The sequence below is a fragment of the Chanodichthys erythropterus genome, chromosome 5 (genome assembly GCF_024489055.1).
Source record: "Chanodichthys erythropterus isolate Z2021 chromosome 5, ASM2448905v1, whole genome shotgun sequence".
Classification (NCBI taxonomy): domain Eukaryota; kingdom Metazoa; phylum Chordata; class Actinopteri; order Cypriniformes; family Xenocyprididae; genus Chanodichthys; species Chanodichthys erythropterus.
This window is the reverse complement of record NC_090225.1, coordinates 8,766,802-8,782,500: the sequence shown is the minus strand read 5'-3', so window position 1 is coordinate 8,782,500 and position 15,699 is coordinate 8,766,802. Positions and strand designations below refer to the sequence as shown.

The 15,699-nt window shown below is 37.5% G+C and overlaps 2 protein-coding genes across 6 annotated transcripts in view; both read left to right on the top strand.

Annotated features, from left to right (window-relative positions):
- The window catches only part of coa8 (cytochrome c oxidase assembly factor 8), a 10,985-nt gene extending 9,513 nt beyond the window's left edge, over positions 1–1,472 (top strand). Inside the window, exons 4-5 of the mRNA XM_067385143.1 lie at positions 482–572; positions 701–1,472. Coding sequence (XP_067241244.1) covers positions 482–572; positions 701–806 — 197 coding nt within the window. The 3' untranslated portion in view covers positions 807–1,472. The remainder of the gene's footprint in view (positions 1–481; positions 573–700) is intronic.
- Positions 1,473–3,009: 1,537 nt separating this feature from the next.
- The window catches only part of klc1a (kinesin light chain 1a), a 41,205-nt gene continuing 28,515 nt past the window's right edge, over positions 3,010–15,699 (top strand). For all 5 annotated transcript variants that reach the window (XM_067385904.1, XM_067385905.1, XM_067385903.1 and 2 more), the window contains exons 1-5: positions 3,010–3,374; positions 12,546–12,822; positions 12,942–13,007; positions 14,323–14,487; positions 14,580–14,658. In XM_067385904.1, the coding sequence (XP_067242005.1) occupies positions 12,547–12,822; positions 12,942–13,007; positions 14,323–14,487; positions 14,580–14,658 (586 nt within the window). In that variant the 5' untranslated portion in view covers positions 3,010–3,374; position 12,546. The remainder of the gene's footprint in view (positions 3,375–12,545; positions 12,823–12,941; positions 13,008–14,322; positions 14,488–14,579; positions 14,659–15,699) is intronic.

The following is a 15,699-nucleotide window of genomic DNA, read 5'->3' as shown; positions in this document are numbered from 1 at the left end:
ATGGATTATCTTGGCAAAGAAGTGCTCACTAACACAGATTTAGACAGATTTGTGAACAATATTTGAGAGAAATAGGCCTTTGTGTACATAGAAAAGGCTTAAATCTTTGAGATCAGCTCATGAAAAATGGGGGCAAAAACAAAAGTGTTGCGTTTATAACTTTGTTCAGTGTAGAAGGGAAGTATGCCATTTCGGATGCAGCTGTAGTTTACAAATAAGCCTGAAGGACTTGATTAACTGGATCAGGTTCGTTTAATTAGGGTTGAAGCTAAACTTTGCAGGGCTGTGGCCGTGGAACTGAGTTTTGCACCCCTGACCTACAGTATATTTATTACACTAACTGACAAGGATATAACCAAATGTTAATGTTTAAGAGACTCATACTGATTGTCCTGGTAATTGAATATTAAATTTGTAGAGGACATGTTTTGGCACTGCTAATTAATATGTGATTGTGTGTACTGTGTCATTATGGTTCTAGGAAGGAAAAGGACTTTAAGTAGTGAAGAAATGGCAGTATTCTACAAACACTTCCTGGACAAAAACATTACAAGGCATTCCAGTTATAACAGGTGAGATTCAAATACTTTTATAATTTTAAAACCTGCTCTCTTTTGTCTAAAAGCTCAAACTGTTTAATTAAAAAATAGATTTTTCTGAATGTTATAACAGGGTTACTTACAAACCTTTTGTGTTTCAGGGAATGGTACAGACGGAACTTCACCATTACACTTCTGATGGCGAGAGTAGCTCTACAGAACACATGGAGAGCACTGACTGGACGAGAGAAAGGCAAAACTACATGAAACACAAATAAAGACTGTAAATCAGCCACTGCTCTCTATGGTGTTGTCTCTATGTAGAAAGTGGAAGTTTAGACCAAACATTGCATCAAAATCTGGAACTGTTGTGAAATTCTGAAAATGCTTGTCTTCCTGTATAAGCGTATATATGAGATTGTAATGGCAGGCTAGACATTCTATTCTCAATTTTCAATAGAGAGAAGCAGTTTTTATAATCTGAGACTTCTCACCAAGTTCTGAATATTAACACGTTACTGTAGCTACACATGTGAAGAGGAAAGATGCACTTTTGTGTGGCAGTTGTATTTATAGAAAGCCAAATCTATAGCAGCCTTATCTAATGTGAAAATACACATTAAAATTCTAAGGGTGAATTTAAATTTTTTTACATTTACATTTATTCATTTGGCAGATGCTTTTATCCAAAGCGACTTACAAGTGAGGAATACAACAAGCGAGTCATTTTTTTGGATGAACTATCCTTTTAAGTAATTATAACATATATTTTTAAAGCTAAAACATTGATAGAGTTAAAGCTTGTCTTTGGTAATCAAACATGGCTTTGGAAAATTGTATTGTAAAATGTTCAGAATAAAAAAAGTGATACTAAAATGATATTGCATTAAATTAAAATCTAAATTATTTGCTGCTTTGTACTTGTAAATTATTTTGAATGAATCACAGTCAAATAATAAATATATGTAACATGGACCATACAATTAATGAATTCCCATATTAAGGTACAAAATGCAGATGAAGTTATAGGCTAATAATTCATAAAATTTCTAATGAGAATTTCTCGGGGTGGGCCTGATGTATAGAAATGTAAAACCAGGAGTGGAACAAGAGCGGAGGGAATATCAAATGCTTTGAGGAGAGGCGGAGAAATCTCTGGAACTCCGCTCCGCTCTTTTATGGTGTTCCAGACCGGCTTTCTTTCTGTGCGTTGCTTGGTGACACGCAAAGCTTGATGAATTAGCTTATTCTGATATTGTTTTTTTTCGTTGGCAGGGAAGAAATAAATAAACTACCAACAAATTTCTTTCTGAATCTCAAGATATTCAGTATTAACGTCTTATTAATTAAACTGGTAGCGATATCACTCAACTCATTATTGCTGAGTAGCTTAAATCACTCCTTTATGCGACTAAGTTAAATTTCGCACTAGGCAACTAAATATCAAACATTATTTAGCCACTGGCTAATAATAAACTGTTAATCCGACGATTCATATTAATATTGCTTAAAGGATTAGTTCACTTTCAAATTAAAATTTCCTGATAATTTACTCACCCCCATGTCATCCAAGATGTTCATGTCTTTCTTTCTTCAGTTGAAAAGAAATTAAGATTTTTGATGAAAATATTCCAGGAATTTTTCTCCATATAGTGGACTTCAATGGCCTCCAAACGGTTTAAGGTCAAAATTACAGTTTCACTGCAGCTTCAAAGTGTTCCACGTGATCCCAGACGAGTAATAAGGGTCTAACATTTTAGACATTTTAACCATAAATGCTAATCTTGAACTAACTCTCTTCTTCTTTTCTATTTGAATTCCAGCAGTGTAGACACTGCTAAGTGTATTACTGCCCTCCTGTGGTCAAAGTTTGAACTAAATTGTCATATACAATATGCTAGTGCAAGTATATAACAATTAGTTCAAACTTTGACCTGTGGAGGGCAGTAATACACTTAGCAGTGTCTACACTGCTGCAATTCTTTTTTTTTAGAAAATGAGCGATGGTTTCTCTAGATAAGACCCTTATCACTTGTCTGGGATCGCGTAGAATGCTTTGAAGATGCAATGAAACTGTAATTTTGGCCTTCAACCGTTTGGAGGCCATTGAAGTCCACTATAAGGAGAATAATTCTGGAATGTTTTCATCAAAAACCTTAATTTCTTTTCGACTGAGGAAAGAAAGACATGAACATCTTGGATGACATGGGGGTGAGTAAATTATCAGGAAATTTTAATTTGAAAGTGAACTAATCCTTTAAATAAACTAAATCTTTGTTATACTCGGTTTGATTTGGCAAATATGCCTACTAAAGAAATTTACGAAATAAAAAGTAATATTAACAGCTAACATCAATAATTTCACATTCCTTTTCAAAATATTCAAGAGTAAATTGTCAAAAAAAAAAAAAAAAAAAAAAAATCTCTCCTTTTATCTTCGGATGACATCATAATGAGGAGGAGTGAACCTGCCGGGAGAAATACAACGCCATTTTCACTCCGTACAGCTCCAGACAGATGCGTCTGAGCTGAGATCCGACTGTTTTCGCAAACAGCGCTTCACATATTATGACTATGTGATTAATAATCTGTTGTTTCTGCGCCACTGTGATTTGAGCTCGTGCTGGAGGAATCGTACTGCCAGTGGCAGGAACTTCCCCCCTTGGAGCTCCGGAAGACTGGAGAGGAGGACACACAACTGGTCCGGCTGCCTTATTCCAGTCCCAAACCCTCTCAATCAAGCTGCGGAGTGTTATATTTACTTGAGTTTCGTGGTGGGACACGGAGGAACAAACCCTGTTACAGTTGTGGGTGATCTGGATGTCCCGCTGAACGGTAAGATGTTCATTATGCTAACGAGCTAACTCACGCGCTCATCTCCCGACCGAGGCTTGCTGGGAGTGTCAGTCTACCTGTCAAATGAGTGTTTACATCGCCTTTAAACGACTTAGAGATCGTTATCACTTTATTAGACCTGGTAAACAGGGCGGATGGCTGCTCAGAGGTATGATATTAAGAGTCAGATGTGTGATATTAAGTAACAGAGTGTGTAAGAGAAGGCAAAAGCCCTGCCAGGCCATGACATGCAGCAGATGAGTGAGTGTTAGTAACTGCACCAGATAGCTGTCTATGATACAGCTCTAAACCATCCAGAAGATCAGTGTTATTAGATCAATATTAAACCAGCAATAGATCAGTGTTAATTCATTGTTAGTCACTGCTCCAGAGAGCTGTCCATGATGTCTGTTAAAGCAGTGGTGCTCAATCCTGCACCCCACATTTTGCATATCTCCCTTATTGAATATACCTGATTCATATCATAAGTTTCAGTGCTGGTGTGTTTCAGCATTGAGGACCATTGATCCTTAATACATACAGAAAATCGGTGTTGAAGAAGTTTAAAATCACTGCACCCCTAAGTAGAGTGCATATGAAAAAAACACTAAAACTAAAATTGAGAAATATGGCAATTTAAAATGTAATTAATTAATTGTAAAATGTCATTGTGATGGCAAAGCTGAATTTTCAGCATCATTACTCCTCTTTAGTGTCACATTATCCTTCAGAAATCATTCTAATATGCTGAATTGCTGCTCAAGTAACATTTCTCATTAAAAATTAAAGATTTTTTTATATATAAAAAAAGGAAGTGATATTTTTTTTCAGCAAAGATGCATGAAATTGATCAAAAGTGATTGAAAAGACTTTATATTTTAACTTTCTATTCAAATATTTGTCTAAAAAATGCATCGTAGTTCACACAAAATATTAAGCAGCACAACTGTTTTCAACATCGATAATAATAACCTTTGTTAATAATCGAGCACCAATAAGAATTGTTCACAAAAGCAGCATATTAAAATGATTTCTGAAGGATCATGTTACTATATATATATATATATATATATAATTTAATATAATATAATATAATATAATATATAATTCTGCATAATTCTATAATAACGTATTATTGAACTGGTTCTGCTGGTCTCAGATGGAGACTTTGGGAGCTTGTTAGACCAGTTGAGTGATGAATAGTATCAAGTGAAATTGTGTGCTACAAGGATTTAGTTTTAATTGTTTAAATGCATTTAATTTAATTAAACACATAATCCTTGTCTCACTCCTTGATAACCTGCAACCCAAACATTTACTAAAAAGAACCAATTTCATGATGATTACAGCTTGGAATCAGCTGAGCAAGGTGCTTGATCTTGCTGTGTGACGTGGATCTTTTTTACTTAGTATTCAGATGGCTTGCTCTGCTCAGTTGACATACAGTCCGTCTTTGCTCAGTGAAAGCATTTGTATTTTAGTGAAGGAGATGCAGTCTCGGAGCGGTTTGAATGTGTGGCCAGCTGCGAGCTCGGGCTCCGCTGCAGTGGCTTCTCAATGAGAAGGTGGCTGGTTCTCTGGGGAATCAATGGGACAGTTATAAATTTGGCTCCACACAGGAACACAAGCACAATTTATGGCCACTCATACACTTGTGCTGCAGCAACGTGCATCCGTTTGATTATACTGAACGTGTTCATCTGAATTGAACTGTGGGTTGTGGCTTGTGTGATGGAAATGTGTCCGTGTCTTGTTATATGGGATATCACACTAGGTTTGTTTTTGATTTCGTAGGTTTTGTAGGTTTAACATCACAACAATGTTTTCTTGATTCATTGTTTCTGCTAACACTGTTTCACTTCTTCTTTATACATGCACAGCTGATAGTTAAAAACAGACATCAAGATGCTTCCCAAAATAACACCGAAAGAAGGCAAAGCTTTAGTGTAACACTGTGCTCTAGCATTCACACACAGAAGTCAGAGGTGGTGGCGTCTGAAGCTGAGTGGGTTGGACTGAAGTGTCAGAGCAATCACACTCTTTTGCAGAGTTCATTAAAATGAAGCACCACACTGCAGTTTCTCATGGTGGTCTCAAGAGTCTCAAGCTCAAGGCGAAAAAAGGCGATCAAGGACACAGACACCGGCCTCAGTGTTAATGATACCTCTCGCAAACAATGTCATCCTGTAGATTGAGACTTGGTCATCATCATAATGAATAATGAATATACAATACCATTCAAAAATTTGGGGTCATTAAGATTCTTCATTAAAAAAAAAAAAATCAATACTTTTATTCAGCAAGGACACATTAAATTGATAAAAAGTGACAGTAAAAACATTTATGTTACAAAAGACTTATATTTCACATTAATGCTGTTCTTTTGAACTTTATTTATCAATCGTGAAAAGACGTATGACGGTTCCCCCCAAAAATATAACTCAGCACAACTCTTTTAAACATGATAAGAATTAGGGCTGGGTGATAATGATAATTATTGAAATATAATCATCCTCAATAAAATGATAAAAGTTTGATAAGTGTTTATGTACTATGCAAATAATGCTCTGCATCTGTGTTGCAGACCGTCATACTGATCTGCGCTGCCATTTCTTTTGTGTATGAGAAACATTAAAAGGCAAATGTGCCAAAAGCAGAATGAAACAGAGCTACTCGGAGCATTTATCAGCCCGGCTCAAGACACACTTGCTGAACGTCTTCAAGTTCGGTTCAGAGTTCTCCCATATAAACCACAAATCAAATGTCTCCTGATTTAAATTTGCAAGATGTAGCAGCGCTGACATTCTCAACAACAACACTGATGTGCAAAACAGGAAAAACAACAATGAAACAGAAGGCTTTTCAATCCACAAATCACCAACATTTACTATGCATTTACTCATTAACACAAACTGTAACCATGGTATTGTGCCGGAAATGTGGGACATTCATATAAAATTTTATATCGGTATAATGGAATATTATATATTATTAATGTATACATTAAATATTTTAAAGGAGTAAGGAATATAATTACTGTATTTTTGTTAAGATATATCAGTTTTTGTGCATTAGAATTTATACTAAATGTCTTTAGGCTACTGTTTTTCATAACAAATACCACATATTTTTACCATAATGTGGCTATGCTTAGCTTTACCTGTGGTTATCATGATGTACAGATGTATGATACTATGGACGACCAACAGTTAATTTTATAAGAGTTCTAACTCATGCAGTCAGAATATTTAAATTTTAATTTATAAAAATTCTGATATAATTTTTTTTATAGGGCTGCCTCCAACTAAAGATTTTTCTAGTCGACTTCATGTAAGCCATTAGTCGACTAATCACACATTTAATTACTTAAATATACACTGAGGAGAATACTAGCTTAAACCATAATGAGCATTTAATATATATAGGCGTAATAAGCCTGCAAAGCACCGGCAAAATAATGATAATTAATGTGTCGGGGGAAAAAAGTAGCAAGGAGACCTTTTTAATTATTTATTAATAAACTATAATGCTTTCTGAGTCAATGTCCGCTGCAAGTAGACAATGCTGTAACGCCATCTCTGCAGGATAGTAGCGCCTTTTAGAGAGAAATAATGTACCTGTATGGCCAAAAATTAAGGAGTATTTTATGTTATTTCCACTGTTGTCAGGAAAAAATGCAAGTGATCACTCTGGCGTCTCCATGTCATGTCGTAAAAAGCAGCCATGTAAAGTTGCTACTTGCGTGTTTCAAATGATAGGCCATATTTGAGGTCGTTAGATGTTAGGCGAACGTTTGGATTCCCTGCCCTACATACTGTAATTACCACTTGACCCGCAGTTAACTATTTGTCCCACACGGACTGTGTGACTTCGCCACAAGATTTTTTTCCTGAGACTAACCGACTAACAAAATTTTGGTTGACTAACCCTCAACTAACGTTTATTCAACTATTAGGGGCAGCCTTAAAGGGATAGTTCACCCAAAAATGAAAATTTGATGTTTATCTGCTTACCCCCAGCGCATCCAAGATGTAGGTGACTTTGTTTCTTCAGTAAAACACAGATGATGTTTTTTAACTCCAACTGTTGCCGTCTGTCAGTCAAATAATGCGAGTGAATGGGAACTTCTACTATAAGAGTAAATAAAACTTGCATAGACAAATCCAAATTAAACCCTGCGGCTCGTGACGACACATTGATGTCCTAAGACACGAAACGAATCGGTTTGTGCGTGATCAGACCTCACTAAGCGAATGCTGAACGCAGTTGGACATAGTGGTGTTTTAGAGGTAAAAATGATATAAATACTGTTCAGTTTCTCGCACAAACCAATCGTTTCGTGTCATAGGACATCAATGTATCGTCACGAGCCGCAGGGTTTAAATTGGACTTGTCTATGCAAGTTTTATTTACTCTTATAGTAGAATTTCCCATTCATATTTGACTGACAGACGGCAACGGTTGGAGTTAAAAATCATCATTTGTATTCTACTGAAGAAACAAAGTCACCTACATCTTGGATGCTCTGGGGGTAAGCAGATAAACATCAAATTTTCATTTTTGGGTGAACTATCCCTTTAATTTTTTACAGTGATTTTTACGGCTTTTACTCTTTTTGTTCATTAAAATACATGTATGTCCACATCCCAAGTCAAGATACTGTCAAATGTGCATTTCTAAGAGACAAAATAAGTGCTATTTTTAATATTAATGTTAATATTGAAATTAACATTGCTATAATGACGAGGATTTTCTTAATAATTAAAAAAAATAATTATTGCAACTTTCTATATATAATTGCCATTTTGTGTTTTACAAAAGAAGAAATGTCAAAGAGGAGGTGTCCAAAGAGGAGGGTGAACTATTCCTTTAATCTCTGTCCTGTTTTTCTTCCTTGGTGTGTGGCCTTCCTGTAATGTCAGCAATATCTCTTCCTGTGACTCGACAGCGTGGATGTTGTTATAGTTTCAGGCGTTTGGTTCGACCCCTTCCCCCCATCCTCCTGAGGTCACAGGAGAGTTTTCCCCCGATGGACAGGGTTGTGAGTCATGTTGTAGTAGTTCTATCGGCTTAACAGCTCTGAGTAATGAGCCTCTCAGCCAACCTGCTCAATCTCTTCAGCTCTCTGCTTTCAAACCTCAGCTTCCTCTTTTTATTACTGCATCTCTAGCGTTCTTTCTCAACATCTCCACATTGAGTAATAAAGGACTAATCGTTATCATTTGTAAGTGAGTAGGAGGTGTGCAGGCCTGCAGCGTGTTTTATTTAACTGTTCTCATATCATCTCATACAGTTAGGATTTGTTCACACTGCACATTTGTCTTTGGGAAAAATGGAAATTTTCCCTCTGCTCATCTTGCCTGGTGTTGAACAACTCATAACCATTGGAGGCATTATTGAATTTGACATGTTTATGCCTGTGTTCTCTTCTAAAACATTCACTATTTCACTGATTATCACAGTGTTTATATGCAGTTACCGGTTCAGTCTTGAATGCCCCCTCACCCCGAAAATCCGATTTTGAATGGATTTAATTTTTTTGCTGAACATTCAGACAACAAACTTCTAAATGGATTTGAGTCAGATTTTCACACATTTGCTGCCAGATTTTAACTGCCTGTCTGAACTAAACTTTCATTTCTCTGCTTCAAGGTCTGTCCTGCATCATAATAAATATTATAATTGAGTGTTAAAATAAAAAATCACAGTTAATTATTATTTTAAAGGGTTAGTTCGAAAACTCTTACAATTTAATACACCTGAGATATGTGGCCTTATCCTGCAAACTTCAAAAGTGTTCTTCAAATTTGCTTTTTCCCTGAAGCCAGAGTTGCAGATGTTTTTGTACTTCTCTTGGTTTTTTTAGATGAAAGCAAGAGGAAATTCTTGAATCTTTGCCTCCTTTCTTCTCTTATCAACTTTGCCAGTCCTCTTTGTGTCCGTTATGTGCCGTTAGTATTACTGAAAACCGATAAGATGATCCGTTACCTTATGATATATAGTTATGTGTGCATTTGGTGTGCTTTGAAGAACAGGGATTGTGTAACACCAGCACAAAGCACTGAAACACACATTTGCACTTTAAACAGCAGCATGAAATTTGCATCTCTGTCTCTTTTGTGCATTTGCTTGCCTTTCCAGTGCCCTTCCTCTGTCTTTCTGCTACCTTTTGTACTTTAATGCATCTGAAAACACAAATCATGATCATGGAGAATAGGACCAAAATAAGGAGAGCGTCTAGGTTTATTTGACGGTTTTTGCATGTAAACAGAAATATAAGGAGTCATCTTAGGTTAAATTAACCTGTCCTAATGTAAATAATACATACATGGGTGAAAAGTTGGTTAAATTAGATTAAAGTTGTTGTTTTTCGCCTCTGAAAAGTAGGGATGATGATACAATTTCGACTACATCAGTTATCTGCCAGTGTTGGATATTTTTTAGTTGATATTGCATATTCTCATTTTGATTACATTTACCATGTAATTCTAACAATCGCAGTCTTTACAAACACTAATAATTTAATTAACACCCTGAAATGTAATATTTATAAAGTCTTAAATATAATTTTTTTCATACTGTACATATAAATTCACTTGTAGACTTTAAAATAATAGATTTCAGTTTATTTTAATCTTAGTTTATTCAGACAAAATAGTTTAAAATTTTAATATCTGCAATCTATTGGTTATGATCCAAAACACGTTACAGCCAGATTATTAAAATCACTGCATTTCTATGCTACTAATTAAAATGTCTTGCACTCTTATTATATATTCATAATACCCAAAATGTAATAATGTTTGTTAATGTCAGTAATGAAATATCTAATATTGTTATATCAGGGGTTCGAGAGTCTCAGTGGTTGGTCCCCACTGGAAAAAAGCTGTGAGATTAGTCTGTTCTAAAGAATCTGTGCTGCAGATTCATCAGTACTTTAATTCCCATCATGCATTGGTGTTTCCTGCCCAATGGTTGTCACATGCCAGACGACAAGCAGCTTTATGGGTCACATGAATCTCTGCCGTCTCACTTCCTATTTCCCCTCCCACAGGAGTATATACAGCACAGGCCCGAAGCTCAGAAGCGGCACGTAGACCCACCTCCTCTTTACATCAGCGTTGCAGGGAGGAGAATGTACGGTTGTTTTCAGAAGAGAAAAGAAATCTTAGGAGACGTGTTTATTTCTAATGAATGGGTTTTCCCAACATCTTCGCTGTAGTCTGGATGTATTGCGTTTGAAAGGGCAACAATCTCAGGTTCTCTCTTGCTCTTTTGGTTTTCACAGCTCCCAGTGCACTTACGTTAACGTGCCTCACCCACTCTCTTAGCAACTGTGATCTGCCTTACCAGGTGAGTTGTGTCTTGGCAACAATAAAGACAGCTGCTTTGTGTCCTTGTGCCAGGCTGGGAAGAGTGAGGAGCCTCTCAAATTCTTGGAGAAGGTCTGCGTTGTTATTGCACCTCTGAGTGAACTTACTTTTTGTCTTTAATTTTATTTTAGAATTTCGTGTTAGTTGTGTTTGCTAAGGCTCCTACTTAAGATTAGTGATTTTTTAATACTTATTCTTGTGAGTAACTCGTCCTGCACTGTTTGTGCTACAAACTTGAATTGAAATGAATTTGAATACCTCAAATTATGTGGTTTGTTGAGATGTCTGCTGTTAACATCAAAGAACTCTCCATGCCAGCAGGTGGCAGTAGTCTGTATTTCAAATTCAAAAAAGGTAACAGAAAGAGTTAGGACTGCGGATATATCGTAAAACAAATCGATGATTGTGGTATTTACTTGTTTTCGTCACTTCTGTTTTTCTTCTCGTGTACTGGTTTGCTAAGCTGATCAGCCAATCAGAGTGATCTCTCTCACCGGTGGCCTTAACATGCGAAATCGGCTGAAAGCTGCCGACAGGTGGTCCGATTAGTCAGTTAGGAACGTGCAGCAAAAACTAGGCTGACGATGATGGTCAACGATGGCCTGACATTGGGCCATAATTCTAATTTTAGTAATATTTTATTTAAGTATAAAATTCGAATTTAGTTTATTAGCCATTTTGACAGCTCTACACAGCACAAGCCTTTCAATGTACACTCTATTCACCGTAAATGCATTCGCCATGTGCACACTACCTAGTGGCCCTTTTTTATTATTATTTTATTTTTATTTTTTTAAGTTCTCAAATCACTTGCATATGTCCGCATGACCATTTTTATTGGTTATAACTTCTGGAAAGAAATAGTGCAGACACTGAACAAGGATGAAACTTTCTAGTGCGCATGTTTTGAGAATCAAATGGCATATACTTTTAAAGGCTGTGCATTCAGCTGTACACATACGCTATGCATTCACATAAAAAAAATCCCATAGAAGAATATTACATTGAAGAAAGGATTTGAGCCATATCTAGAGAATATCATAGAGACTTGGGGTGGGTCCGTAAAATGGTACTGAGCAATATGCTAAAAATGACTTGGAATACCATAGCAACTGCATAGTAATGCCCTGTCAACCATCTAGAGCACCATAGCATTGTGGCAACGTGTTTTGGCCAGACCAGCACCACTCTCGTAAAAACCTAGTTGTCTATGTAGTCCATCTCAACTAATTTGGTTAAATCTGAGCATTTTGCTCTCGGTGATGTCCATTGCTTCAACTCGAATACTGTTAAGTGAAACAGTCATTGTTTAAAGCTTTGCAAGTGGTCTAAGCAGATTTACTCCACTCAAGCGGTTCTATAGGTTCCTAGTCCTGTTACATAAGTTGTTGAAGGCAATGTAGAAGTTTGTCTCAGTGACAGAAGGTGAATTTGGATTAAAAGCAAATAAAACTCAGAGTTTGAGGAGATATATGGTTCAGTTTGCGTGTAACCTCTACAGTGCATATTGGGTCCAGTTCCCATGGTGTTTTATGGGAGTTGGGTAGGGAATTCATTCTTCTGCCTAGAGATGTTGGAATGTTTGTGGATTAATTTTTTTTTTTTTCGCCGCTTCACATTTACAGTGACTTGAATTATTTGTTTAGGGTTTCAAGGCACAAGAACAAGGAGACGACTCTCGTTGAATTGTCTTCGTTGTCTTCATTTAATTTCAATTTTACACACACACTACATTCATCTTAACAGGAAAAGCTCCCAGACTTCTGTTCTCATTCTTGTATTGTGCATCTCTGTGTAGGATGCGTGAGGACATGTCGAGCGTGGTGTGTGTGAAGGAGACGGAGGGGCAGGGGGACCCCGGCGAGAAGCTGTCCCAAGACGAGCTGCTATGTCGGACACGGGAGGTCATGCAGGGGCTGGAGGCGCTCCGTGCAGAACATCAGGCCATCCTGGAGGGGCTGATGGGGACCTTGCGCTGCCTCAAACAAAGCCAGGAGGGTCGTGCTGTTGAGGAGAAGACAGCCATGATCCAACGCTCCATGGAAATGCTGGAGCTGGGCCTTAGCGAAGCACAGGTGATGTGTGGAAATGCTTCCAAAGTTGGATGAAATAGTGAATGCTTTTTGAATTAATTTGCTTGTAGCCTTTGTAACATCATGACTGCTCTCTGTCTTTCTTTTATCAATCGGCGCAGGTGATGATGGCTCTGTCAGGGCACCTGAGCGCAGTGGAGGCAGAGAAACAGAAGCTTCGAGCACAGGTACATACACACGCACACTGCGCCACATCAAAAATTAAACTCTGCTCTCAGGTTCATTGGCGTACAGGCACACAGACTTGGTTTGATTGCAAAGTCCAAATGTAAATTTAATTCCATCCCACTGCTCCCATTTGATATATTTCACATTGTATTATTTGGCTTCAAATTGTAGTGTTTATTTCATCAATGTTTCATCAACTTCAGATAGGTAACCACTCAGGAAGAGAAGGTACCAAAAATTGGAAGCATGGTTCACTTAACATTTTGACTCATGGTTTTGGCCCACGCACATAATGGCACTTGTCTATATCTTAAGAATAAATCAATAGAGAGCGTATGGTCAGGTTCATGAAGTAAACATCAATAAGTTGATGTGATTTTAGTCTAATTTTTGAAAAATTGTTTTATTGTCGAATTGGTTAATGACTAAATTACCCACAATTGCCAAGAAATATCATAAAATGTAAAAATATCCTGTTAAATTACGGTAAAAAAAAAAAAACTGAGACAAGCAGGGGTGTGACAAGATCTTGTGCCACGAGATCTTGCGATTTCTCGTTGAGGTGAAAAGCTGTCTCGCGATATTGCCATGATGGAGTGTGAGGGTGAAATTAGGATAGAATATGCCACTGCTATTTTTACCTTATGCTTCCAATGTTGTTTTACTTTTTTATAGAAATAAAAACCATTTAATTCAGTTGGATGATGGTTGCTTCAATCCCATCAAGTTCATCCAACACGAGCTGCAGAGTTGTACATAATGTAGCAGGAATCAGAGTTCAATGATCACATGACGAGATGACTGACAAGACCATGGCGGAGGATTCGTTGCACAACAGAGCCTAAAAGCATCCGACAAATGTTTTATCTTGTAGAATTAGAACTAGAATAGAGTACGTGCGATCGCAAAAGCGAAAGTAAAACGCGACCACGCATTCAAACGCAATTTCAATACCCTACGTTTTATTTCAAAACCCTGCATTTTACTGTATATTTTACAATGTAACTGTATAGGTCATTAAATGATGATTTACTTGAACAACCGAAATCTTAATTGTAAGGGACCTGTCCATAAAATATGTCCAATCTAAAGGTTATATTTGTCTTATAATCACAAGTTGTAATGTTATTTACTTCTGAGCTGGTTGCTTTAGTAGTTATGGGAACTATGGGGAAATTAAAGGAAAAAAAGTACCCTTCCTGAACCAAGGCTGCTGACAAAATGTGCGCTGTCAATGTTGCTGTTTGCTTCCACAAATTAGTTTAAAAGCTCTATCGTGAAAATGCCCTGAAGCAGCTTTTTCCTGTTCTCCAGGTGCGGAGGCTGTGTCAGGAGAACCAGTGGCTGAGGGATGAGCTGGCAGGGACCCAGCAGCGGCTGCAGAAGAGTGAGCAGAGCGTGGCCCAGCTGGAGGAGGAGAAGAAACATCTGGAGTTCATGAATCAGCTCAAGAAATATGACCAGGACCTCAGCCCATCAGTGAGACTTGATCTTATTTACCATAGAGCCTTTATCTCTGTCTTTCTGTTTTTGGTCTCACTCTCCACCTCTTTCCATCTCATTCTCATCAGGATGATAAGGACTCTGATTCCAGTAGGGAGACACTGGATGATCTTTTTCCAGATGAGCAGGATGAGCCGGGTCCTGGCAGTAAGTAACCCGGTAGCACTGAGCTTTGGACATCTGACCTGGCAAAGCACAGGGTACAGAGAAAATAGTTGAATTCAAAATGTAAACTTACCTCCACTAAAACATCTGATACATCCATTCCGTCTGATACATCACTGTACCACGGTACAACCAGAATATGAAAATGAAGAAAAAAATCATATTTGTTTACAAGCTCAAAATAAAAATGTAAAAAGTGTAAATTATGGAGGACTTAAAAGGAACAAGGTATTGTTGGGGGAAAAGAAAAGAACCACAGTTCTTCCTTCTCATATTTTCTGCTAAACAGTTTCCCGTCTTGGATTTTCTTTCCACCCCTCCACTTTCTCTGTTCTTCTGCCTGATAATTGCCTCATTGAATGTGGAGGAGGATCAAAGGGCAGCCCCAGTCGTGTTGTGGCAGAAAGCGCAACAGTGCACAGGAGTTGAAAGCATCATATGTCGCAGGCTGACACTGCCGTGCTCAGATTAGCCCGGATTCTGACACATGAATGCCAGAAGGCTGTGTGACTGTCAGTGATGCATCCCTGCAGCAAATGATCTCCAGTAGAGTTTTTCAAAGGAACCGACATTAATCTGCTCTAAGAAAGATCGCATTAATCTCTTCTCCTCATTCCTGAAGTACCGGGAATGTAATCCGTTCACTGTCATTTTGCTCTGCCACGTATTTGATGATTCTTAGTTTATTTGAGCTGGCAAATTTAAAGTTTGTTTTGGTCTTTTTAAGTATGAGGCAAGTTTCTAATCAGGAAATATGGGCTCTTAGATCTTGTGCCTATAGTAAGAAGTTCTTTCTGGGGTCTCAGTTCATATTTTTTTTTTTTACTTTTATTGGAAAGCTACATGTTGACTTGTGCTAATTGACCATCTTAATTCAAACTAAATGGGCTTTGTTCCAGGAAAAACCTAGTGAACTGTCTGCTACCATTTACATTGGCAGCTTCTGAAAGTGACTGATTTCAAACACCCCACATGGACAGCATGTTAACGACCACATACAGCGGCATGAAAAAGTATGTGAAC